Source organism: Botryllus schlosseri, chromosome 6 (assembly GCF_051294905.1).
Source record: "Botryllus schlosseri isolate E-star chromosome 6, Bs_hap1, whole genome shotgun sequence".
NCBI lineage: Eukaryota > Metazoa > Chordata > Ascidiacea > Stolidobranchia > Styelidae > Botryllus > Botryllus schlosseri.
In genome coordinates this window covers 25,278,777-25,306,089 of record NC_137241.1, presented here as the reverse complement: position 1 = coordinate 25,306,089, position 27,313 = coordinate 25,278,777, and the positions used below count along the sequence as shown (strand labels likewise).

General features: G+C 39.1%; 2 protein-coding genes across 2 annotated transcripts; one reads left to right on the top strand and one right to left on the bottom strand.

Moving 5' to 3' along the window:
* The first annotated feature begins 669 nt into the window (after nt 1-669).
* On the top strand, nt 670-11,075 carry LOC145441784 (actin-related protein 2). The gene is made up of 11 exons (XM_080319726.1): nt 670-827; nt 1,915-2,025; nt 2,204-2,352; nt 3,049-3,115; nt 3,207-3,279; nt 4,146-4,282; nt 4,662-4,747; nt 4,812-4,875; nt 6,047-6,192; nt 6,962-7,094; nt 9,789-11,075. Exons 1-11 carry the CDS (start codon nt 780-782, stop codon nt 9,951-9,953), a joined length of 1,179 nt encoding a protein of 392 aa, XP_080175852.1. The 5' UTR covers nt 670-779; the 3' UTR covers nt 9,954-11,075.
* A 2,957-nt stretch (nt 11,076-14,032) lies between these two features.
* LOC145441783 (uncharacterized) lies at nt 14,033-19,127 on the bottom strand. The gene is made up of 5 exons (XM_080319725.1): nt 17,894-19,127; nt 16,327-16,564; nt 15,527-15,613; nt 15,054-15,217; nt 14,033-14,420 (listed from the first exon to the last, which is right to left on the bottom strand). Exons 1-5 carry the CDS (start codon nt 18,588-18,590, stop codon nt 14,263-14,265), a joined length of 1,344 nt encoding a protein of 447 aa, XP_080175851.1. The 5' UTR covers nt 18,591-19,127; the 3' UTR covers nt 14,033-14,262.
* Between the last annotated feature and the right edge of the window lie 8,186 nt (nt 19,128-27,313).

Below are 27,313 nucleotides of genomic sequence, written 5' to 3'. Positions count from 1 at the left end.
GTCATCGTCGCTACTCAAGTAGAAGTAGATGTAACGCCGGAATTTCTACTCTAGTAGAAGTAGGAGTGGTGGTTCACAAGTAAGTAGGTATTTTACGCTTATTTCTGCCTACAAAACTGAAAACTGTCAAGTAGAAGTAGAAGTAGTCTAGAATCATACCTACTTAAAAAGTAGTGTGAGTAGGCAAAATCTACTTCAAGTACTTCAAAAAGTAGAAGTACTTCGTTACTGACCGCCTCTGACTATTATTAGGACAATCGACGGCTGTTGCATCGGGTGGGTCTATTAGGTCGAAGTGGGTGTAGGATTGATAGACCGTACCCCTGGTCACATCGCATCTACATCATCCTATGTGTCTATTAAATCGCATCATCTGTGGAATTGATAAAATATATGAACATAATAGAATCCGCTGATTATGATCAGGGTTCGCCGCATTTGAGTTTTGATATATACAAATCGACTTCAGAACACCAGATAAATATAGTGGTGAGATTCATTTTGATATGGCTCATTAAATTGTGTACATATTTTCTGAAAAAAGTTCAAATTCTGCTTCAAATGAATTAAAGTATGAAGCAAGAAAGCAAATGTTTCGCTCATAATTGTACACACACGTACAGTATACCTTTGATCGAGCATTAGTTATGTACATGGCAATATTTTTATCAACGGAAGTTTCTGCGACACCTAGTGATTGGGCATATCGGGCTTGGGTGTTGACTCTGCGTCGAATCTCAAGGAAGTTGGTAATATAGCTGGAATTTCAGCATTTTGTCATGGATTCTCAAGGCCGCCAAGTTGTCGTATGCGACAATGGAACTGGGGTATGTTTAGAAATACGATGGAAATTTTACTCATGAATTGAGTAGACGTAAATGCACTTCTTCACTCGAGCTTTCTGACATTCCTCATACCATATCATTTCCAATCTCGTAACATTTTATATTATATATATGCGTATGTACTCCATTCTGTAAGGACATTTTGAGTTCTTATTGGTCATATCACGCTTTGTCTAAGCAGCATATTCCCCTTTTTACATTGGATGGTCAAATCAGCACCAGTATTAATATTTGAAATACAGACATCCATACGGTAAATTTGGTAACCGTACCGTGTGTTGTACTGCATGCTGTAGTGCAGTGCGTGTTATGTGTGGCTCCATGACATAGTGAATCAGGAACACACTATCAACCTCCTTCTTTTATGGTATAACTGCGGTAAAATAAGCTATATCAAGTCGTGTTTTACCATTCGAATTCTTCTAAACTATTACCTGCTTTCTGCTTACTCATCCGTATAGTACAGTAATCAAGTCTTTAAGATTGAATATCTTTTTTGAAACCTTCAAATAAAATTATGAACTTGTCACCTCCTTTATATACTATTTGAAAACAAGGTAACAATGAAAAAACACACTGCGGTTCTATGTGGGATATTGCCATTAACTTGAGTAGGCTTTTAGCATGTATGGAATCGATATCCTGTGCTTACACAATTCCTTATTTAGGAGAACTTGGAGAATCTTTGCTGCTCACCTGTTATATTAGGCAAAACGTACCGAGATTATAGTAGGGGTATTTAGAAGTACATAACTTGAACATTGCAACAAGCGATAGGTTCATACTGCCAAATTTATCCCCCGAGAAGCTTTTCGACTGTCTCTCATCAGTAGCGAACTTGAGTTACTTATGAATTGCTGAAGCTGCAGTAAGAAAAATTCATCGTACCAGGACAATGTACAGTACATTATAATTTTAAAGTGATAAGATATTACCTTGTTCCTTATATAAAGTTATCCAAGACGCTCGTCGCTCGTGTATGATAATAAGCATCCGATTAACTGTCCTTATCTGTTTTCAACATCATTTTATCTATTCTATATATTACATTATTGCATATATATTTCAGTTTGTCAAGTGCGGTTTTGCGGGTTCTAACTTCCCAACTCACATATTTCCTGCGCTGGTTGGAAGACCGATTATTCGCTCCACCACAAAAGTCAACGACATTGAAGTCAAGGTTTGCAATATTGATATATATTCCTCATTCTATATATTTATTGTATTCTATTATTACACTTGTAGGCACACTCATTTACCTTTGCATAAGTGGTATTGATTTCTTTCAAGTCTTTGGTTTTGTGAAAAGTGAAATTGATGGAGATTGATTTGATATGAAACTTGATTTGAATCTGTAGGACTTGATGGTTGGTGATGAGGCCAGCTTGTTGCGATCCATGTTGGAAGTCAATTATCCAATGGAAAATGGAATCGTACGAAACTGGGAAGATATGTGTCATTTGTGGGATTATACGTTCGGTCCAGAAAAGTTGAATGTTGACCCCAGGTTCGTGGTTTCATATTACAGTTTTTATAGTGTTTGAAGTGATATGCGGGGACCAAAGCAGAAAGTCAAGTGTCAATTGACTCAACTCGAGTCAACGCAAACTTTCCAATGTGACTCAAATTTTCCTAATAGGAGACGAGTTCATATCAAACAAATGCGAATATTCCTATCATCGTATGACTAAGCGCATCCAAAGATCTCATCACAATTTCTGATACGCCTAGTCAGCAGTTTATGTTGTTTGTGAATGAAGTCGAGTTGGGCCGTTCGTGAAATGTGACCAAATTCGGGACATGGCATGATTGCACCTAAGTGGAATGTTGTTGGAATTATTTTTATTAGATTTTCTTATTGTTATGTGTTATAAATCACATACACTAGGCCTGGGCATCTTGATAAGATACCGTCTTGGGAAATACAATAGAACTTTTTAGTTGCTGTTACCTGATCCCTGCTTCTTGGATGTATTTTGATCAATAATCCCCCCCCCCCCACCTTTTTAAACTGAATGTTATTTGGTTGTATGCCTAGTATGCGACTATTAGTGATAAACTGGTAACTTCTTGCCAACCTTCTTCAACAATGGTATCTCCTACAGTTAGCCTTAGACTTGTGATGCAAGAAATTGCATTTGATGCACATTATTGAAAAATTGTTCATTAGTTGATTTTTAATGAATGCAACATAAACTTTCAGAGGTTGCAAGGTTCTACTGACAGAGCCACCGATGAATCCTAACAAAAATAGAGAGAAAATTTTAGAGGTGCGTATTGCATGAATTTTTTCTGAAGTGCATGGATATTTGAGGATGCTTTATTCAATAATGTCACGACACTGTTGAATGTTATTTTCAGGTAATGTTTGAAAAGTATCAATTCCAAGGAGTGTATGTTGCTATTCAAGCAGTATTGACGTTATATGCGCAAGGTGAGATTAATTTCAAATTAACCCTACATTACTCAGCTAATTTTTAGAAAAATTATACCATGACCCAATGTTATCAATATATGAATGTTATCAAGAGATGAAAATGTCAACAGTGACATCAGATTGTTTTCAAAGGTATTCAATATAGTCACTGATAACGCTTGCCGATTCTGTTTCGATGATGCAGAAAGCAGGCCAAAAGGTAGAACTATTCAATTAAATACGTGTTAAGCATGCCAGCAAGTAGCTTAGGAAGTATTCAGAAACAACACGTCACTGATTGTTATTTGTCAATTGTCCGACCAGGTACGTAAATGCTAAGAGAAATATCCTTGACTAACACACTGTAATTAACGACGCTGCAAATCCAAACGATTACCGTATATCATTCCATTATTTTAGTATTGAAAGAGGCTATTTTGCAAGTTGGTTATTACGACTGCAAATTTTTTTAAAATCTACTTTCTACTTGATAAATTTCAAACTAGTATGTACGGTAATGTACCTTCAGGAACAATGTAAGTATTAGTAAGAGTAATCTTACTGTTTGACTACAATGTCACTAAATTAGCGTTTGTGGAGAAATCATGGAAGCAGCAGAACCACTTCTGTACTGGCTGTCTTGTTTGTGTAGAAAGCACTGAAGAAATGCTGTCAAGAGTGCATGGGCTGCTGTATTTAATTTATTTTATTTAATTTCAAGTTGTTTGCTATGTTTTAATCAGACGCTCGACCATGACATTCATTAGGCAAATTTTTCAACCCAAATGCAATCTAATGGCATTATCCTGCTGTCTGACATTGTTGTATCTGTGGTTGGCCAATTTCACGAAAACAAACCTTTGACTTGTTTCTATATCTTTCAGGTCTTCTGACGGGCATTGTCGTCGATTCTGGGGATGGCGTCACCCATATTTGTCCCGTCTATGAGGGATTCGCCCTACCGCATTTGACTAGGCGACTGGATGTTGCCGGAAGGGACATTACGAGATATTTGATCAAGGTTAGTTGAACCTGGTAATGACTGAATGTTCTGGTAGAACTAGTGTAATCAAGTACCGGTAAGTTAAAAAGTAAGTATTCTATCTAGGGCTAGTTTTTCCTAAATACTGAAAGCTGAAGTAGAAGTAGTCCAAAATTATGACCACTTGAGTAAGTGGTGCAAATAAGCAAAAACCTACTTGAGTACTTTAAGAAGTAGAAGTACTTCGTAATTGACCACCTGGATGTTGGCATTATCCTTCACTTTGTCCAGGAAGAGTACAATCAATCTAACCAGGGTATTTTTCATTTTGCTATAGTCCGGAAGAAAGACTCCGACCCTAACGGTGTATCATTTTGTTCCTTGTCTTTCGCTTTACGTATTTTCTTGCCTTCCCCAGCTTCTTCTTTTGCGAGGATACGCGTTCAACCACTCTGCCGATTTCGAAACCGTCCGAATGATGAAGGAGAAGTTGTGCTACGTGGCGTAAGGCTTTTGGTCCGCTGCGGACGTCGCTCAGATCGATCATTCGTGCGAAACTCTCTTTCAGATACGACATCGAACAGGAACAGAAGCTCGCGACGGAAACCACTGTTTTGGTCGAATCTTATAAGGTACTACTATAATTTTTACAATATTATTTTGAATCGGGACTTTCTAATCGATTTTGAACAAGAGTTATAGGCTGTATTCGACTGCTGTAGTTTGAACTTGGTACGATATATGGTTCCTTCGTTTTTCTATGTATTGTCAACTTTAGTCATTAAAACATGAGGTACTCGAGTAGGATTTGTGGTTTTTAGGCTGTTTCTGCTTAAAAATTTTCAGTTTTTCGTTGTAACTATACCTAGAATAGTTGCTTAGCAACTTGATTACTGCTTGCGTAGTTTTGTGATGTCACTGTGTCAGATTGTCGGTGAAAAATTGGCTGTTGCCAAATCTTTCTCGTGCTTTCAAATTTAAAATGAGACCATAGAATTAGAACACGGTGCCCCTTCAAACCCATATTACAAGGCTTATTTTGAGAAAAGGGTACCTGAATAAGTATGGATGTTGTATGCTTTCAAATTTAAAATGAGACCATAGAATTAGAACACGGTGCCCCTTCAAACCCATATTACAAGGCTTATTTTGAGAAAAGGGTACCTGAATAAGTATGGATGTTGTAAAGAGATGCTTCGTCAATTGGTCAGCATCTGAGTGAAAACCTCGCCTGTGCTCAGCACTATAATGACAATATGTTCACTGTCATTGCGCGTGGCAGATCTTCGTTTCATTTAAAAGTGTTGGAGTCTACTTTTATTCAGTTGAACAAACCTATTTTATGCAGACAAAAAGATTTCCTCTATAATCTACAAGTTTCTCATTAGTGCGTGTTGTTTCGTGCGTGTAACTGTTTATTTACAAATTGCGTTGCTAATATAGTACCGTATGTCCGTATACTTCTAGTTTGTTATTGTTGCCATTGGTACAATGCGAATTTCATGGTATGTGATTTTGATTGTTATGTCATACTTTCCTTTTTTGGTTTTCAGATCTGTGTAAATCCCTTTAGTGTGTCGTTAACTCTTGAAAAGAGGCACCCGAAAAGTCTAAGAGTTCAATAAATATTCTGTTACAATGGATGTTGTATTGAAAGCTATATTCAAGTTCTGTACCACGAACCAGCTATTTAAATCTTAGATTGTTTTCAGAAATGTTTGGCTCTCGCTAATGCCGTTTTTGTAATGATGTAGCTATTAATTTGGCGAATTCACCGCTAACTCGGACATGGTACGCGTTTAGTTACCGGACGGACGCGTTATAAAAGTCGGAGGCGAACGATTCGAAGCGGCCGAAGTCCTATTCCAACCGCACTTGATCAACGTAGACGCAGTGGGTGTGGCGGAGATGCTTTACAAAGCCATCCAGGCTGCTGACATTGATACGAGGTAGGTTCGCCACTCGCCATCGACTGGAAGTGGTCAGCAACGAAGTACTCCTACTTTACGGTGTACTCGAGTAGGTTTTGCCTACTTACAGCACTTACTAGAGCGATCATGAATTTAGGGAGCTTATTCTTCTTGAAAATTTTTCAACGCAAAACATATTGCTTTGGACAGCCGAACGTAGTTTTACGATAACTTTACATCTCCTTTGCGGATGAAATTGTCCTGAGAACTGCAAGAAGTGATTGAATTTGGTGAATGTATTTTGGAAGATTGTGTGCCTATTTGCCATTCGTCGTGTAGCGTCAGTCACGAAGACGCATCCTGCAATTACAGAAGTGGCCTCTTCCGAATAACAGCTAAATGTGCGCGACTCCGCGACAAGATCTACTTTTTCAAGTTACTCGAGTAGTTTTCATACCCTCCATTTTTCGCTTCCACTAGAAGTAGTTTTGATAAGTCTTGGGCTTGACATTGCAACTTTTATTTGTACTTGAGTAGAAATTTATGACACTACTTGAATACTTCTATTCGAGTGCTAACACTGGATAGTTTGCCCGCCGCTGATGCACGTCGATGCACTTTGAGACGTTTGTTTTATCATTTTGAAAATACTTCAAGGATTGAAGGATGACTTGGACAGCTGTATATTTATTGTACTTGCTTTTCCTTTTGTGAAAATCTACCAGTGTTGTGTTTTTGCCCTGGCATGCATAGCATACGAAACTACATATGTTTGGTTTGAAAACGACGCCATGTTCGCTGTGTTCAGGTCCGAGTTCTACAAGCATATTGTGCTCTCGGGAGGCACAACTATGTTCGCCGGTCTGCCGTCTCGAATGGAACGCGAAATCAAGCAACTTTATCTCGAAGGAGTTTTGAAGGGCGACACGTCAAAACTTTCGGTATGTTTATGTACAAAAGAGATCTGTAAAGCTTTAGATTTTCACTGTTAGCATGCACTGATAATGCCGAAGCGTTTATCCGGGCATATACTGGCTTTCGACTCTGTTGATTACCAAACTCCACATGTAGAGCCATTCAAAAGCCTTTCGAAGTTATGTAGTGAATGGTCCCAATTCACTGTACGCTAAAATCATGGTAACAATACGGTGATCAGTGTGCATAAGGGAGGCAGGGATGTGCCTATTTTGTGAGCTAGCATGTTATTTAATGCATCTGTGTACATTACGTGTATGAGTATGAATTGATTATTCAGAATTATTATTGAATAATTCTTCATTTTTTGATGGATTTTGAGGATGCACGCGATATTTTGTCACAATTACCGGAAGTTGTCTTTATCGCAGTGTGCAATATTTTGTTTTCGCACGGATGGTCGACTATTTCATATGAGAAACTGGTGGCTTTTAGTGACGAATTTGTTATAAGAAGCTGCTCTCGTGACAGACAACATTTCACCATTTTTGGGGATTCAAATTTGTTGTTCGTACTCCAAAGTCAATAGGAGAATAATGCGTTTTCTATGCAATGGAATATGGTATTCTTTGTTTGGGCCTAAACGGCATTCAAATTACTCTTTGCGGTAGGTTGAGCTGAAGGGCTTGCATCGATGCATGCATATTGCATAGTGTACAGAAAAATTGCATGGTTCTTATGTCTAAATATTGTTACTGCCGTTATCTATTTGCCACCAGGAAACTTTCAGTACTTGGCCTGTTTATATCGAATCGCCAAATAGCGAGGATCGTGCCGACTGAACATGATGTATCTCTGTTGTATGTTGTTCGACTAACCAAGCTTATTGTTTTATGTTTTGTTCTCCTCTGTTCTATGATGTTCGTTACGCCGTTGATCGCTAGAACCGGGTAAGAATTGTGGGTATTGTGTGGTTTGGTATCATGTGTGGTTTCCCAGCATGTCAAGTTTCTAAATTGCTGCTTTATGTAGCTCAACGTAACATCTCTCTTATGTAGCTGGAAGGTCAATCGGTCAAATGAATTTTCACTACAATAAGTGTGCTAACCTGTCTATTTGATTTTGATGTGCTATACCAGTATACCATAGCACTAATACTTGGTCACCGTGAATGCACTTGTGAATTTCACATAGCAAGGGTCTGGCGCACGTGTTGAAACTGGTTTTGATTTGGGATTGCCACCGTTGTTGTCATAACCATTAGCTGCATGCACATCTAGATTGAGGTAGCATGTATTGCAAGGATGACGGTGTGCCCTTGTGAGGATCAGGATGTATGACTTGTACGGGTTTTGTATTTTGAATAATGACTCATATCAGTGGAATCTTGGTCATGCAGTAGATTTAGTTCAGGTTTTAGCTGTAAAAACTCTGATAACTAGGCTTATAATATACAAGTGATTGACATCTTCCAATGAATCGACTGAATTGTCTCTAATATTCGCCCCAGTTAAATGAATCTAAATGCTGTAAGACTGTAACCAGCTGCTGACGTTGTCTCTTGCCAGATGTAGATCACATCGTCATTCCCAGTGAAATATAATTTTATTCTGACGATGCACTAAATGTTGGTTTTCGATCTACCGGATTAGTCCTTGTGCTCTGAATGCTGTGTTTGTTTGTTTGTTGTGCTGTACTGTCAACTGCGCTGGTTGTGCGAGTACTTCAGCTAGGTTCTGATACATATTACTCCTGTATTTCAATTTAACTTGCCTCTTCGATGTCTCTGCAACTGCAAGATAATCGTTTCATACGCCTGTTCTATTATGTAGTTGTCTGTGCAATGTGTTCAGTGAAAGTATACAGATAAATATGTCTGTTCTCCGTCTCAACTCTTTCATTCTCTCTGTCTCAATTTTGAGAAATGCAAGAAATTAGGAATTATGCAGTTTGTCCGATTAAATTTCGTCAAGTCTTCCGCTAACTTTTCTTCTCATTAACATACACAGTACACACATAGCTGTTAGCTGGGTGATACCTTCCGCCTAGCACGACACCTAGATTGTAGTCGTTGTTGTGCTACATTTGAACCACAATTTGCGCCTTCCTCACCAACTGTTCTCAGGGTATTTTAGAATTGTGGCACATACCAAATCTGATCGTGCTTGAGCGAATTATATCTCCAGCCAGTTGCGACAGGCGATCTGGCTTTATATTATATGTTTTTTGAATAATCAGCCTTGAGCCTTGAGAGGTTTTGATATGCTGCCGGCGCTACATGTAAAAGAACTGTTGCGTGTTCGGTGTTCATCATGTCCCTGTCCTGTTGTCTGTTGTATGCAATAGCAGCCTGTTGTATGCAATAGCTTTCGCTGCCTGGACCTGGTCTGTCACCCGACCAAATTGTGATGCAGCAATGGCATGTTCTTTTCCAGTTGCTCTCTCGAATTTGATGCGTGGATAACATGGAATATGACATGAAATGAAATTTTTGCCTTGATTTCGCAATAACTCGTTTGTGGCTCCAAGCCATATCTGGATTTGTCTGAAAAATTGTAGCTCAAATCTTTCTGTAGTCGGTAGCGTTCAGAATGAAAAGACGATCGCTCTGTATGTGTTTGATGTTCACTAATCTTTTTTGCTTCGAGTTTGTTTGTCGCTTGTTTTGTTTTTAATGTCGACCTCGCGCTTAGTTCTGCCTTCCTCGTTTTTCCGTACAGAAATTCAAAATTCGTATCGAAGACCCGCCGCGCAGAAAGCACATGGTGTTCTTGGGAGGCGCGGTGCTGGCCGACATTATGAAGGACAAGGAATCGTTCTGGATGAGCCGCGACGAATACATGGAGAAGGGCTCCCGGGTGCTGGAGAAAATGGGCGTGAAGTAACGAAGCCGAGACGCATCAACAAAGCCGGTGATTGTACCGCCGCCGTTCGGGTTGTGATCATATAGCTTGAGAAATATTAATAGGCATCGTATCGCTTTCTTATTGTTATTTAGGGCTGGGTGAAATCGAGTACCCACTGATTTGATTCCGAGTCGAGTATTGAGATTAGAGTCTAGCTGAATATTCGAGTACAGCTCACTATGAAGTTTGCTGCTCAAAGCTCAAATATGTGCCTTTCGTACAATAAGTGAAAAAATAATGCCATTTACACATAGCAACATGAATTTTTCTAATTTGTTAACCATAAAGACATGCACTTTGTGTTAATGTTCTGCATTGATTGGCTCGTACTACATGTTTTATATTCTTAGATAGCCAATCGAAGTTTACAGGCTTTATTGGTAATTTCCGGCTGATAAAAATAGTTCTTTGTTGAATGGCACGTATGATCATGTGTATAAAAATCGATTCTTACTAAACGACTCGAATCATTGCCACCAATACTCGACTTGTGCTCAGCCCTATTGTTATTATTTCTACGAAATTGTGAGTGACTGCCGGACCTGATTCGTTAACGCGAGTGCCGGTTGGTTCATCTGAACGCTAAACGTTCCGTTTTCTGCGCGGTAATGTCGCAGGTAGTAATTTCTCGGACGCGAAAAAAAAACCAGATCTCCCCCATTTCTCTATCGTCATGCCTAATCAGAAACGTGTACTGCTCTTCTCTAAGCGAGCAAGCCCTCTTCGGCTGTATCTGTTTCTCACTGCCTTGTGTCGGCTTGGAGCTGTTGCGATACGGTTGTGACTGATCGGTGATTGCGTAACATTTAAGTGTACGTTTCTAGTCGCAGAACATTTCGACGCAATATCAGTGTATATGATTGTATGTGTGTGTACGTTCCAGCAAATGTCTCGTATGAACTCGGATCGATCCCCGTCATCAGGGTGGAGATAGTATATTTGTGTATGAGATTTTGTGTCGCCTTTTTGATATAGCCTTGATCCCGTTTCTTCGCTGATTTTACGTTGGCATTTTCTTTCTGTATGAACTGCTTATTATGCATATATCTGGAGTTAATTCGAGAAATGTCGATTATTCAAATGAATACTCATAGAATGGAAGCGTTGTCTTGGTGGACATCTCCGTGGGATAGGATTGAATGGTTGTGCAGTAGGCAATGCCAAACACCTGTAGATATAGTATTATGTAATGCTGGAGATGCGAGGTTATTCCTTGTTGTAGGGATGGGTTAAGACTTCTATGACAGGCTTGTCGTTTCTATCCAGTGCGCGGTGAAAGTAGTGATGCTATAGTTCGCGCAGATATGACTACCTACTGTATATTGGATTGAGAGGCCACGCACCGATTATGTCATTTTCGGCAGAAATATGAATCTACGAAAATTATCGAGACAATTGCGGAGACTACAATCGTCAAATCATGACCCCGTGTTGTAGTGCTTGGAAACGCATTCAGTTGCGTCAATGTTCAGTAGCGCACCAGGAGATATCAGTAAATTGACACTACAGACATTTTCTTTTAAGGGAGGGGTGGTTTTCACGAGAACCATTCACACGTGCACTATATTTCGAAACATGAAAGCATATAGTTTCCACTCAAGCTGATATACTTGAGGCGCTAACGCAGACGTATGATCTACGTCAGAGGTCTCAAACTCAAATGTGCTCGCGGGCCAGTTTTCCAGCTTTGACGACGCCGCGGGCCGCAGCATCATAGGGGCATTCTATGTCTTTCCAAGTAGGCCTTATTTGGCGGGAATGAATTGTCCTATTGAAAGTGAGCCGATCCAGCAGACTGACAGTAAACACACATCGTCAAAATGTGATTTACTCTTGTATCAATTTAGGCCTGGCACGAAAAGAATCACCAATTTATTCCTATTTGAATAGAATTGTTGTTGTACTTGATATATAATAATAATTATAAGATATAGACACCATATGGGTGGACAAATGTATGATGCCATCATAAAAGCTATCGGGTTATAATTTTGCAGCTACTATGAATATTTTGAATTTAACAGATTGGTTATAGAGACTGATCTGATATCAAAACATTTTTAGGTTGAGCATTGTAATTCCAATCCAGGATTCGGGTATACTTCTGATAAGTAGGCTATTTATCTCATGGCCAAATATAGGAGAAGAAAAAAATATAAATATAATATAAATATATTAATGAATGTGTCCTAGTGATTGAAATGTCGGAACGCCGAACGGCCCATTGTTGTTACATCGTTGGAGCGTACCATTACGGTACTCGGTACCTTTAAGTGGCCTTGATAACATGGTTTAGCGATCAAAGATGTAACTGACAGATTGCCAATGGTTGCCATAACTACTTGCTTAGTTAACGAAAAACCAAGCTGCGACCTTCTGATCTATTACTATTCCCCTGATACACGATTAGTTTGTTGCGTCCATGGTTCTAACAAATTCACGGCATTCCGAGTCACTCCGAGTCCACTCGAGTCATTTTCATTTTGCCATCGAGTTAGCCCGAGTCTGAGTAATTCTAAGAAAGGTCGCGTCCAAGTCCAACTCACAAATTTCAGTCACGAATCGTCTAAGGGTCAGGTTTTGTCATCATGAATTGGAAATGTGGCGAAATAGTGAATTTTCCACTGCATGGTCGCGTTTGCAATTGATGCGATTGTGAAGTTTGATGAATAGTTTCAGGCTTTCGGAGCAATTTAAGAGGGAATTTTCACTTTATAACCTGAAAAGATATATGTGACTCTCATATATTGTCAAATTATGAAAAATCTAAAATGTCGTCGCGGGCCGCACAAAATGCTCTGGCGGGCCGCGTGTTTGAGACCTTTGATCTACGTCCTGCAAATACAGCTTTTCTTGGAATACTCTGTTTTCATGGTTTGTGTGATGTTGCAATTTATAACAACCAACACTAGACGAATGAATGAACTAGGTCAGCGGTTTGTTTGTTTTGTGGTATTCAATGTCATTTACACCAGGCCGATATTCATCATTTTTATTTCGTAACTGCCGACTTGAGGCACGGCCCACTTCTAGGCTTTTTGTAAGACACCGCTTACGCGGATGAGGTCATGGGTGTTCAACCTTTTTGCCATTCACGGCCGCATTTCGATTACGTATACATCCGAAAGTCGTAATAGACCACCTGTACTGGACGCCAAATATCCATGTTAAATTGGCTACTTGGGGACTTCACATCGGGGACAGGCCTTGTGGTGTTCTGTGTCATCACTGTCTGCTTGGTAAATACCTTGCTCATGAAAATTTCTAATCGTAGAAATAGAACGCCCCAGCAGGCTTACTATATGCACCGAAATCAAGAGTATTCTTGTTATGAAAAGTTATTGAAATCGTACCCAAACGTACCTGAAAAACCTTAATTAGTGATCCGTACACGACTCCAAATAGGTAGTTCTATACGGGTTCAACATTTTCGTCAGTGTCTTGCATTTGTGAAGTGCGGAACAGATTGTAAGGAATATAGCCTACTATATTGCAATCGACGCATTGAGTCACTCTGACTCGCGCGAATAAAATTATTAAGTTGAATTGAACTCTTTTTGGAAACCAATTCGTAAATTCAATTTGCATGTCGACGGCCGCCAACACGTGCTTGTTTAATTATGTGTAGACGCCAGACGGCCGCACAGCTCGGCCTATGCTTCTACGGTCGCAGGTACGCCACCACTGATCTAGGTAAACACCGTAAATGAAATCTGCAATGACATCGTTTCGAACGCAGGTTTGCCTAATGAAATTTTCATTGCTATCTTATTCAGATTGGGAATCTGCTTATCCTCGGGTTCTAAATGCTCTAAATCGGAAACAATGTTTGGATGAATAATTGAAACAAACATATTACGAAGCCTGTTTGCCTATTTGTTGTATTGGACTATACGCACTCCACTGCGATTGAGTAAAAATTCTGGCACTGTAAAAAGCAGGCTGAGAGAAGAGAAGCGTCGGTGTGATTTGAGATCAAACTCGGCCCAAAGTTAGCGGATTGGTGTCAGGGATGTGACGTGGTTAGCCTAAGCCTGCCAAATACGTAAATCGACTCATTTATAGAATATCATTTCTTGACAAAGTACTTTATTCGTCACAAAGAGACGCCGCAAAATAAAAACACGAACTGATGATGAATTTTATCGCACACGCAATAGTAATATAGTTACATATAATTTTCGCGGAAAACAATGTCACACTTATGAGACATTCTTTGGAAAGCAGAAAGAAATTGAGATTCTACTCCGATAAATTAACTTCGACAGTAACAATTCGCGCAAACTCATCAGTTCTCCGCGCCTGGCGCGAGTCGCGGGCTGGCGGGCGGCGATTTTTGCACGGATTGCGGATTTCGCGGGGAAGCCCCGATATGCGGTAGTTGTCCGTTCATACCATTGAATTGATGTAGAAACGGGAGCATCGACATGACGGGGTAGCCGCTTCCTGGAATAAAAGAATGTTGAATATGTCACAGGTCCACAAACGGCTTGTTTTGACACTCCCCAAATCGTTCATGGTCACCAGCACGATGTAGTGTTGACACATACACGGATAGAGACTTTTGGTCGACCAAAATTTTTCCGCATGTTAATTTGCTCATGGCACACGTGGGATTAACAATCAATGTATGCAAATCCTTGTATAAATACAAGATATTTTATATTACTATACGTAATTATGAAATAAATCGAAGTATTATGGAATTAATAAGCCATATTGTCACAGAGACGGCAAATCAGATTTGAGATGTCACTCTTGAACCAAATTATAAACTCTCAAATCGCATTTGTTCAGACAATAATCGTTCAGAAAATCAACTTATCTAAGTAAAAATTCCACGGGGCCTACGATAATAAGTAGACGAAACATACAACCGCGATTGCAAAATGGTCGTTTGCACTGCACGATACAGCCCTCTATAGGCCTGCGAGTAAGTTAAAGTGAGGGTCACCATATTTGAGTACGCAAAATGCCTGGCAAATTATTGATGCTACTATGAAGTGAAAGAAATACTGCTAAATCTGAACGCTGCAATGACTTCAAGGAAACAATTGACCATTTAGTGTTAATATTAACCTGGCAGCGTCCTGTAGGAATACGGAAATAGTGGGTTCGAGAAATGCTGCAATCCTTGCGGTAGTTCACGATGTTGACTGGCGAGAAAATGCTCCACGGTGGCGAAATCTCCCTTTTCGAGTAACAGCTCCACGCCCACGCTAGTCTGTCTCTTCCACTTGGTCCTACAACACAAAATCGATGTAAAACCCGTTAATTGGAATGAAAACGCTTTACCGATCATTAGTATAGTCATAGCTTTGCAAGAGAATAGGTAATTGCGCGTTTTTAACGATCTATACGACTCAACATACCTAATCTTCAACCGACGCTAATGACCATCGTTAGTACACAGAAATATACGCGAAACTATCGACAGATGTGTCCGGAAGGTTTACCTACCCTGCTTCCGACGTTTCGAGGGAGTTAATTTGCTGTTGTAATGGTATAATTTAACGCGCCGCGGCACACGGAGGCAAGAAAGATAAACTAACCGTCTGTTTTGGTACCACGTCTTCACCTGGACGTCCTCGAGTTCGAGTACTTTCGCCAACTCGTGACGTTTTTCTACTGATAAATATCTAAAAACAGTGACCAGTATTTAAGTTTAAATAGTCACATATAGAATCTCATAGGAATTCCAATGTTCGGGCATATTTTTCATGAGACATACAGTCCTAATCGCCACTCGTGAAATGTTATAGAAACATCCATATGGCCAGTACTGCGATTTGAAACCATTTATGCAACACACGAAATTGAAATAAACGGTCAATAGGAAGTCAATTGGTCAAAGGCATAAAAAGTGACAAAAAAAGTGCCCCACAGCATGGTGACGCAATAATCGAGATGGCCTTCAGTACCGGTACCGTGCCAGACTGTAGTAGGACTACAGTCTCTTTAGTACCAGGATTGGTATCGAATTGTCCTATGCAGAGATTGATAACATATTTAATAATTGTGTTGAAAATAGCAGTGAAATTTGCGTGCATGGTACACATATAGTGTGATGGGGCTAGGGAGCCCTCGCTGAATACAATATCATTGCGTGTCTGATGTCACAAAACGCCAATATGTTATTCAGTTGATAGAGAAGTTGCCATCCTAAATTTTTGGTGACGCCACCGAATAGCACCCGGAAGTGGTACTATTGTTATTTTATAGAGCGTTGTGCAATCTGATATTATTTACGGCACGGCCCCATAATTTCTCGAGTTACCAATTTTTGTTTGCTACACGCAAAAGAAATATTTTCAATTGATAAAGGCGGGATTCGGTTTTGCTGTTTTCTTACCTATTCCTTTTAAAACTTTCCTCCAACGTACGCAGCTGTTCGTCCGAGAACGCTGTTCTGGCTTTCCTCTTTTTAGTCGATTTGCCGCCTCTCGAAACGAAGTCGCGATTTCCATCTTCAGTCTTTATCTCTTCCAGAAAAAAGTTTTTGTCGTCGAAAACCTTCGAGCTCTTTTCATTTTTGTCCGATTCCTCGCTCGCCGACAACCGCGGAAAACACCCGTCGATCCCAGCGCATTCTATGATTTGAAAATACGGACTCAATACAGAATATAAAGATATCGTTCGACTGTTGCGTGGCGCCCTTACTAAGCTGCGTATAAGCTTCCGCTAAACTCATGCAAAGCTCAAGTATCGCAAAACAGTTTATGTCGTCGATACAGAAACAAGCTTCGGACTTCAGAATTGCATTCTTAATACCGACTCTGATGCAAAATAGCAGCAGTAAGAGATCACGCTCATACCATGGATGAAATCGATGATGTAAACCGAAGTGCTAAAACTAGCGTTCGGTAAATTCAGTCAACGGTTTTCCACATCTTGACGAACTTGCGCGATTAGATAACTGATCAGTGATCGTTATCCTTCGTCCGACAGGTCACTGCAAACTAGGCCTACGCTATAGCTGCACACCAAGACGATATCTATGTTCGGCGCTTGTAAGCTACACAACACGTTACAATAAGAAACGAAATTGCATTGCTAATCCTCTATTAGCGTTTAGCAGGATGTATTACTTGAAATGTTACAATGTATGTACCTTTTATGCAACTATAAAAAATGCTCTAATTACACAAAATCAAAAATAATTTTGTGTTTCTTGAACAAACCATGTATTTCACCCATGTATTTCACAGTATTTCACTCGAATTATTGTGATCAGCTGCAACCATAACCTGATTAACAAAAAAACGCGAAAAAGTTGCTCAACAATAACTGCTATATAGGCCTATGCGGTAATGTGGGTGGGGGGAGGGTTCAGCAACTCTTCACGAACTTTTCCAACCAAGTAGCTCACCGTCACGGTTGCATGTAAAACAAACGATGTTTTGAAACACTTTGTTTAAAACATGTTTTAAACAGTGTTTTAACAAATGCCTTTTAAAAAATGTTATTTTTTCAAACGTTGACTAATCATGCCATAATTGTGTAAATACGTCCGAAAAACCATGTAGTGTATGAGCCTACGGACGATTTGCGCCCAGTCGGCGAATACGATATGGGGTGGCTGGAACCCTCGAAATCGTCGTCGATTCAACAGTTTTAGCATAAAGATATACATCGTTGGTACGGAATGGGTGTTCTGATGATAATTGCCGCCGACCGTAAAAATGCTGCATAACGGTATAGTCCCGATTAAATACATTTTTGGTCTATTTATGACAATGGTCGGAAGCCCTTTTCGTCAAAAGAGTAATATTTATCCTAAATTTTCAATTGTCAATGTTAATTCACTACGATGTCACAACTAAATATTCGTGACGTCATGACTAAAACAATCAATAATAAACATTTTAAATCAAGGGCCTTGTTTTGAAGATGTTTGTTTTAAATACAACCCTACTCACCGTACTGCGACGGAAACGGCGGATACAGTATCCGGTTCCTTTCCATCTTCAACCTGGAGCCCGATAGCAACCGCGCTATATTGTACGGGTTATGCGGCAAAGCCTCGCGCGCCGCCTGACCGGCAAGTTCCAGAGCTTGCTTGTAGTGCGAAAACGCCGAGAACGGGTTAAACGCAGGGTAGACGCCGTAGTTCGAGTGGAAAGAGCTGTATTCTCCTGTCGGGACGCTGGTAGATTGGGGCGGGTTTAGTTTCCCGTCTTCTTCCGCCCGAGTTGAAGAGTTATCGAGGCATGTGTCGGAAGAGTTCGACGAGGAGCGTATGAAAGGTTGCATTTCTGCCCTGCTTCTCGATTCGTACTGGACGCGCGACGACAAAATGGCCGCCGCACGATCGACGACTTCGCGACCACCTGACGGGTCTTCGTATTTCGTTTTCAAAATATTATCTATTGAGAATCGCTCTAATTTTGTGTTTTTGTTGTTGGAAATGTCATTTTTGACGCTGGGATAAGTTGTGAAACCGATTGATTCTCCGCCATTGTCGGTAACGCGGTCGCACGGATCCTTCGCCAGGTCTGAGTTTGATTCCGGATTAGAGCAGTCATCGGATTCTTGTGATTCTGTATGAGTGTATTGAGCGTCTGCGCGACATTGTTCAGAATTCTCCGGGCCGTCAATAAGCTTTTTGGAATACATTTCGCAAGTAGCCGTCGCCCTATTATAAAGATCACCGTTTCTATATATAATATGGTTCTATTCAATATAATACTTCCTATTAACAGAAGTACAATGGTTATGGTGGAGTCATTGGTAAGAATTAGTTACTCAACGTTAAACTAGAGGCTTGCGTCCTTTGAATGATTCTAAAAATGGTAATATTAGGATCCCCACAATGAAGTATATAAGCCTATCCAAAAGCATAGGCTAAAAGCTCCATTTAGTTCTAATATATTATAATCGTCCGACAACTCGTACCATTATGGCTTCAAAACAATGCAAGGTTCTATGTGTGAAATTTCAATTCGCCTTTATTACGGTTCCTTATTCGTCATACTAAAGAAATTGCACAGCTGACTCAAATGATTTTGCCAAAAATACAATTTATATCAAAATATATTATACATAAAAATATAGAATACAATACAAAATAATCTGGATTTATATAAGTGAATAATTTTGGATTCCCTTCGTACAAGTTTATAAGATAAAGCAGCATCGGGGTTGTAAAAATTTGATGCTCTGCAGAGAGTTAGTCATATTTCAAATCTCGTGATTGACAGCATACAACTGAAAAATGTTGCAATACACGAAATATATAGATAGGCGAAGAAAGTATCTGCAACAACCTCCTAATTTGCAATAATTCATATATAGTACCTTATATCCCAGTAATCTCCACCTGTTATGCTATCTCCAATATACAACTCGCGGGAACAACTATCTGAAACCTTATAAAATGTCCTAGGCACTGTGTTTTATATCATTAGCTCACATTATGGAAAAAACTCAGTAAGACTGTTTCCTTCCACAGTTTTTCATGACAGAACACAGTAAACCTTTTTCCTTCTAGATCTAAAACTGATCCTGAAGATGTGATGGAGAGGGCTCCCTTTATTTTGAAGGCTCTCTCTCGCACAGCTATGGATTAGGTATCGAATTAACGGCGTTTGACATGAGGGTCATTTCTTGTATAGAGACTGTTGCATATTAATGGTTAATGTGATTCGATCTTTCGAATGAGATTAAAATTCCTCTGGCAATCGCACGGAGATTTCGAATTGGGAATGGAAATTGGACATAATCAATTCGTCAAAACAATTTTCCTCGACATGAATTTTCATTTTCTACAGGGACAATTGATTAGCTGGAAGTTTTTCATAAGTAGCGTTGAAACTAGAATCACGGACAAAAAATGGTTGGAAGAAGTCACGCTGCGATTGCCTATTTCAAATTCGTATATGAAGCAGTATACGAATACGCGTGCGTTTAGACATGCAAACACGCGGTATGTCGATATATAGGCTAATTACATAATTTTTCCGTACCTAACTTTAATCTGATGTGTGGAGAGTTCTATTTTCTATTGATTAAAGGAAATCAGGAGGAGTGTTATATATGAAAGATTGAATTGACGCTTATCACACTTAGCACATTCACCGCATGCTGCATAGGCTATAGTGCTCCAAAGCTTCAAATATTATCATCATATAGTATCCTGAAATACGCCCTTTAATCAAATTGCGTTCTACGAAGTAGGCGTAATCAAATGATGTAATTGACGTCCATTGTGCAAGTTCATGATTAATTAATTAAATAAATATCATAACCGGGGCTGTACCCTGCAGCCTATAGGCGACTAATATTAACACACACCGAATATAAGGTGTCACTGAAAGGCTGAAAAATTAATAAGAGAGATGGGTGGTCATCATTGTCCAAAATTCTGCCATATATTAATTTTGAGTTGGTATAAATTTGTTTAAATGTGCGCAGAATCACACGATGAATAAAGGACTAATGGTATCATTAAACGTTAAGCCCATTCTAGGCCGTTTTGATACAACGTATTGTAGATTGTATATTCATATCACAAATAATTATAATTATTTGCATCCCGTATAGCACTGGACGATATCAGAATGGGTGGGCTTTAGAGAAAGACTGTCAAAGCGGCAGTAGAAAGAAAAATCGAAATTTAAACATTTAAATATTGCGATATTAGCGATGAAAGATAGGTATATTTTTAGCAAGATTGTGTTATTTCATAATTATATGTTTGAAACCTTGCGTCAAAATTCTCAAAGTTAGTGGATGGGTTTCAATCTGATATTCATATGAACCCCGTGTGGTTCAAACGCAGTAGGCCTAGTCTCAATGAATTTTATGCCCCACACGCTTCTGGCCTGGGTGTACTTGACAGCTTTTAGGGAGTCCTTTGGATCTTGATTTGTAAAATGGATTTTACATAGTGACAAACCATATGCACAATCATAACTCAGTCTAGCAGCCCACGATTTAGCAATTAAGAAGTGGAAGATCTGGAGGCGTTTCCAAGGAGTCGAGCGATAACGGCCAATCCGACAAGAGCTCTGCCCGGCCGTTTGTTCAACGTCCGAAAGGACCTCACTTTCGATGAGACGGTGCGTAGTACGTTCTAATTCCTGCCTATTGTTTGGTGCAGTAATAAAGGAGTGGTTAAAATACTTACTCCCAAGCTATAAGCTTTGTTCATGTCTTTACGTTGACGTAAATTATCAGACTTCTTTCGAGGGATGCTGGATCATTCTAGAACTGTTTTACGTGGTAATGCTTTTAGATAACTACAAAGCATCCCTCACACGCCAATTCCACGAAGACGCATTATCGACAAGTTTTCTTGACGCACTAACTTTACTATATGAATATTAAAAGTAACAATTGCCACCGTCATGATATCGCTTTATAAGCGGATACTTTGTAATTTCTGCTAAACAGTGAGTTTGTCCATATTCAAACGCCCTTAATTGCGGGGGCTGTACATTAATTAATATCTATCGAGCGGCATAAACGTCCAACGCCAGAGCATTCTGTATGACGCAGTCCAGTCCCAATTTTACAATAGACTACATATCCAGTCCAGCCGTGCGTATGTCAGATATAGGATTATCATGAAAATTCAAGTCTCTGTCGAGTTATATTTGATTCAACCCTGCAAAGCTGTGGACAGTTTATTTTCAACAGTTGTTCGTGAACTTCATTGATCGCAGACCTCTTCATGTTTTGTGGGCGGTTTCGCTTCCCCCTAAAATTTCAGAAGCCGATGACTGGAAGGTGATCATATCAAGCCCAACTCTCTTTAGGCTATTAAGGACCGAACAAGGTCGTCACAATACCCCTCACGACCCCCTGAAACCAGTTTGTGAGCCCCTGTTTAAGAACCCCTGATTTACAATGACGATTGTACCTCAGTTTTATCGAGGCCACTTCGCACCATAATGGAAATATACTTTCTCGTCTCCTGATGCAGTATATTTTAAGCTTACTATCCTGCGATATCGGATTCCTACCAGTATTAGATTAAAAGATTTAGTTTTCAATATAGTTTATATCATTAATTGCAACTCTTCGGAACTTTTTATTTTGAATCTAATCAGAATCGATAATAGCTCGCCAATTTCAGTCATTTCGTAATGTTTTAACTGCGTATATATCTCTTTCAAATGAAATGTATATACGTATTTTAATATATCCCGTATCTTGCAGTTGGTATAAAAATGTCGCAATTCTGCACACCGTCCAAAAATTGGACTAACAGTCAGGTATATTTGTATCTGACAGTGAACAGAAAAGAAAAACGTTTGCGGATTTTCTAATATAAAAATATAGAGATTTCAACACATATGACAGTCGACAGGATAAACGACAGTTGAATAGCCACGATTGAGTGAATTTATAAGCCTAACCTCAGTACAGGACCTAACTCTAACCCACATGCTAAAGTGACGCATTTCCAATGCCGATAGCCTATGTACGGACCAAATGCTGTATAGAAAGCACAATGAAGGGTAATGTTTATATCGAATGCCAAAGCTCGAATTTACCTTAACATAACAGATCAACAGCATCTGAGGTAAATATACATTATTGTCGTACAGAAAATCAGATTATCGGACCGATATTTCTAATCCACTAATGCCATTTGTAATGTAATGGCGCATCTTTTCTCACGTCGGCGGCGCACCGTCATGTCGACAGACGATCGAGGATAATCCGATATCTAATTAATAATTATTGAGCCACCTTACGGTGCATCATCGAGCCTGTAAGCCAGAACCAAATTAATACACATCATAATCCATGAAATTATTATGTCATGTAACTCCCTATGTTATATTACGGTAAATGAAATATAATTAAGTTACGGTCACAATTTTGATCGAGATCTATCGGACAACGGTCAATCGAGGAGCTATTTTGTTCTCTGTATGCATGTAATATTTCGTCAGTACGACTTGAAATTTCATTGATGTGGGATTTCAGCTTTGTGCTATTGATTTGGTATCGGATAATGCGTAGAAGCAGATTAGTAGAACACCATCGTAACTTCTTCACATTGTGGATAGGATTTACCTCATTATCAACGACTATTTAAAATTATTTGGTACTGTCGACGCCGATTTTTCGTTCGAAATTTGCGTCATCAACGTGGACTAGTTTTTGATATTTTGGTTACAGTTACGTGGTGAAGTTATTAAGTTGAAAAACCAACGCATAAGATAGAAAAATATACCAAGGTATTGAGTTGATATGGTATCTCGTACCCCGTAAGGCATTTCAAAAGTGCACCTGCCTTGGCAGTCCATATATTCGTGACATATAATTTGGAGGTGCGCATAGGATACGCTTGAAATGTCGATTACATCTCTGTGTTTAAAAAAAGCTACATGAATAAGAAGGCTTACGATATGTGGAGTTCTATTAATACCTATACCAACCGGTCTATTTACCTCGATATCTATTTGACAAGGGAAGCGTGGATGCGTTAATAAAATGTTTTAAATGTTGACACATAGTAACATTGTCGATAACTCGTGATACTTGCTATAAATCGATATTAGTTCATCATTAGGCTGTGGGAATTTTATCAGAAAATTGAACATTTGCCAAAACAATTTTCCCAGGTTCATTATTCATGCGATTAACCCACGATTTATCCACACGCAATATAAAGTTCAACAGAATAAAATATCTACACAAATGCCCGAGGCGATTATCAAATATTCTTGCAATGGTCGGAATAAAGATGACCGTGAGAAAAGTCAAGCGAAATTTCATATCCAATTTGCTCTAAGCGTTCACGGTTACGGCGCTTTCTGGGCCGTTTCAAATTCATCGCCTGTAATCTCTTTTAATACACAAGACAGGAGATGTGAAGTAATGCTCTGTAATTGCTTCGAATCTCCATTTTTAGCGAGTTCAATTAGAAACAACGTAATCCTGTCAGTTAGAAATGAGATAATAATCTCACTCGAGCAAACACAGATTACATTATCCACGGCTTCCGCAAACTCGATTGCAGATTTTTAATCACAAGATGACGCAGCTGGGTCTAACCATTCGAGAACTGAAGTGAAACGAAAGACAACATATTTGACTGTATGAGATTATCCTTCTATACGCTTTAGCCTACTTCATGCATCGCAACTCCTAATGCAGTTGTAGATATATGCCTATCATTGTGCCATATTCTATGGCAATATAAATGATGAAACAGTTTGGAATGATTCAAAAGTACCCAAAGTCAGCGTTCGGGCGATTATGGTACTGACCCAATGGGATATCGGACTGGTATCGTGACAATTCGATGATGATAATAGTGCCATTCACTCTCGATCACACTGACTTCGGGTTTCTACGTTCATTGGAATTATTGTAACGCCCCAGCGTTGCCGCGCATGAGTGTGCTTCGTAGGAATATTTCAGTCTGCGCGAAATGCATTCTAATTTTCCCTGGATAATCAATCAATATAGATTTACATCATTTCAAAACGTCGCGTCATGCTTGGTGATCCATCGGACAGACAGAAAAATGTGGAAAGGACGACAACGTTGACCTTTAATCATGAGTTTCGCAAATGCGAGCGTTTGTAAGCCCACTGCTTTACGTATGTGATTTCTGAAGTTTGATTAGATTCGGAGTTAAAATGTGACAAAATATGAATGGGTTTGGTCTTTCTTAAATGCCAGTAACTCAAGCAGATATTGATCAAGATGATAATCGGGGTAATGAAAATCATCTTTGCCAGTTTTCTCATATTAATTTAGAAGATAAATTCAATATATCAGCGAATGAATATCTATATCCCGTAGGTAAATAATTTCATACTGTATAATATAGTATCTATACTGTGTATATGCTTCCCTGAAGATATAAAAAGCAGAGACAACCACGACCGAAATCAACATTGCCAGTTTTGTCATATTAATTAGAAGATAAATTTGATATACCTGCGAATTAATATCCATCCCGTAAGCAAAAGATTTCATGTTGCATAATTATGTTCCTCTGAAGATATAAAAAGCAGAGACGACCAAGATTGATGTGATTGTAGTGATATATTTTATGCACACTGCGAGCATTTTAATGTATTATCATTGGATGCTGCTGATTGTCACTAATCAAGTTCGACGCGCCTTTCTCGAATGAGATCGTATCGTCGAAGAGAAAATATACCTGCATAGCGTAATGTAGTTAACCTATGTAGGTATGGCATGAGAGCCATTCATGATTCATGAAGATCTGGTTAAATCGTGTTGAAAACGACAACAAATCCGACCCATTCCTTCTTCGATTTCACTCCATTTCACCAGATTTCTGTCGAGATCCAACCGTGCCCGACCAAATGTCCCGTATCTCGGGTTTTGTGGAAATAACAGCTTTTACAAGCTGTCATTCGATCCTCATTAATTAATGATCTGATACACTTCGACACTTCAAAAACTGTCCGCGCAACTCTATTTAGCTGTCATAAAACGACTCAAGCGATCACGTGCTGCGATATTGCAAACCAGAGAAGGATTAATCAAGCCTCGGTTTAGCTAATAAGTCCCCGAGACCCGGAAATACGAGAAATGGGCATGAAAAATTGATCAAAATGATGTTTTTCTTGTCATAATGGGAGTCGAGTTGTGAGATATTCAGAATGACACTCATAATAATGTATCGAAAATGCAATGGATTGAATTACCTTTCCGCGATGTAATCTGGGTTGAATATTCTTCTATAAAAACAAGTTATGATAACAAGTTGATAATAACTTTAAAGAGTATAGCAGCTTTGAAGGAAATAGTAGGACTTCAGTATACGAGGGAAACAGTATAGCTCTGTCCCAAATATGAGTTTTAATTCTAATTGATAATACACTATGATAAATAATATGAATTAATATTTGTTGAAAATTTCGCAGCCTTATACAGTCGACTCCTCTTAATTCGGACAACGGATAACGTCTTTATTAGGTCAAAATGCTCAGGGACGGAACAAAAGTGAAAATTGCACGTAAAAACTCCGTTTTATTCGGACAATTATCCGCTCAATTCGGACGCTGGTTCTCAACAAGATACAACTGCATTATGAGAGATTATGGTAAAATGATGACGATCCACACAATAACAATCGACGATGTATTCATACAAGACCGGCAAGCAGAACAGAATCGTACAGAAAGGTTTACCAGAAAATATTAAATTTTTCACTACAGTAAACAATGAAAGAAGTAAAGATCTTTCCTTGACAGTTCGTTGCTAACTTTTCCATGAATGATTTTTGTCCAACTAAATTTTTTTTTGCTTTTAATTCCTTCTGTTTTGTAGTGTAGGCTTACATTTATCAAGTGAAAATACCGTTATAGCCATTGCTGCAAGGTACTGTACTGGTACTGTATTTGAGTGATTACTGTACTATTTTACCCCATATGTATGTATTACAGTATTACACGGTGATATAAAGTATTGGTTGAATCGTGAGATATAGAAATTCTGTACAGTGTACAGTTCAACCAACCCGAAGGTACATATTACAATTCTTTTTCGTTTTATGCTATCATTGTCAAATTTTGCAGTACAGCGCAGCTGCGATTCATTCATCAGGCAACAAGCAACACGCCTGCATCATTTTTATTGCCTTGTCTGCCTTTACCCATGACCATGAAACGAAACAGTTGATTTCCACTTAATTCGGCCAAAAGCGTGCGGAATCAAAGTGTACGAATTAAGCGGAGTTGACTGTATACGCGAAAGGAGGCCCCGAATCGCGAAGGTTCAAAGAAGTTTGGCGATTGGTAAGAAGGAAGAATGAATTGTCGAATCGAAATGAATGATATTAGATATACATGGCCAGGGTTGCATTTAAAACAAAAATCAAATTAAAACAAACATGATTAAAACAAGGCCCTCGTTCAAAACATTTTTTTCTATTTTTTATTTTTTAACGCCATGACGTCACGAATATTGAATTGTGACGTCATTGTCGTTTTACATTGACCATTTAAAATATAGGGTAAATATAGTTCCTGTGACGACATATATACGTACTGTAGCTGTTGAACCGACTAATTTGAGGGTTCCAACCATCCCATATCGTATACGTCGGCTACATCGGGTGGTAATTGTCCGAATAGGCTCATACAACATGTTTTTTGGAAAGTATTTACACAATTATGGCCCGATTTTACAACTTGAAAAAAACACAATTTTCTTAAAGAAGGCCTCTGTTTAAAACACTGTTTGAATATGTTTTAAACAGAGTGTTTTAAACAACAATTTGTTTTAAATGCAACCCTATGGGTATGCAATGTGCAGCCTGCAAAGAAAAAGCTTGCGGCCAGAGAACATGTGCCAATTCTGGGTGGCGTGCGGCGTGTAAAATGGGTTGATAATGG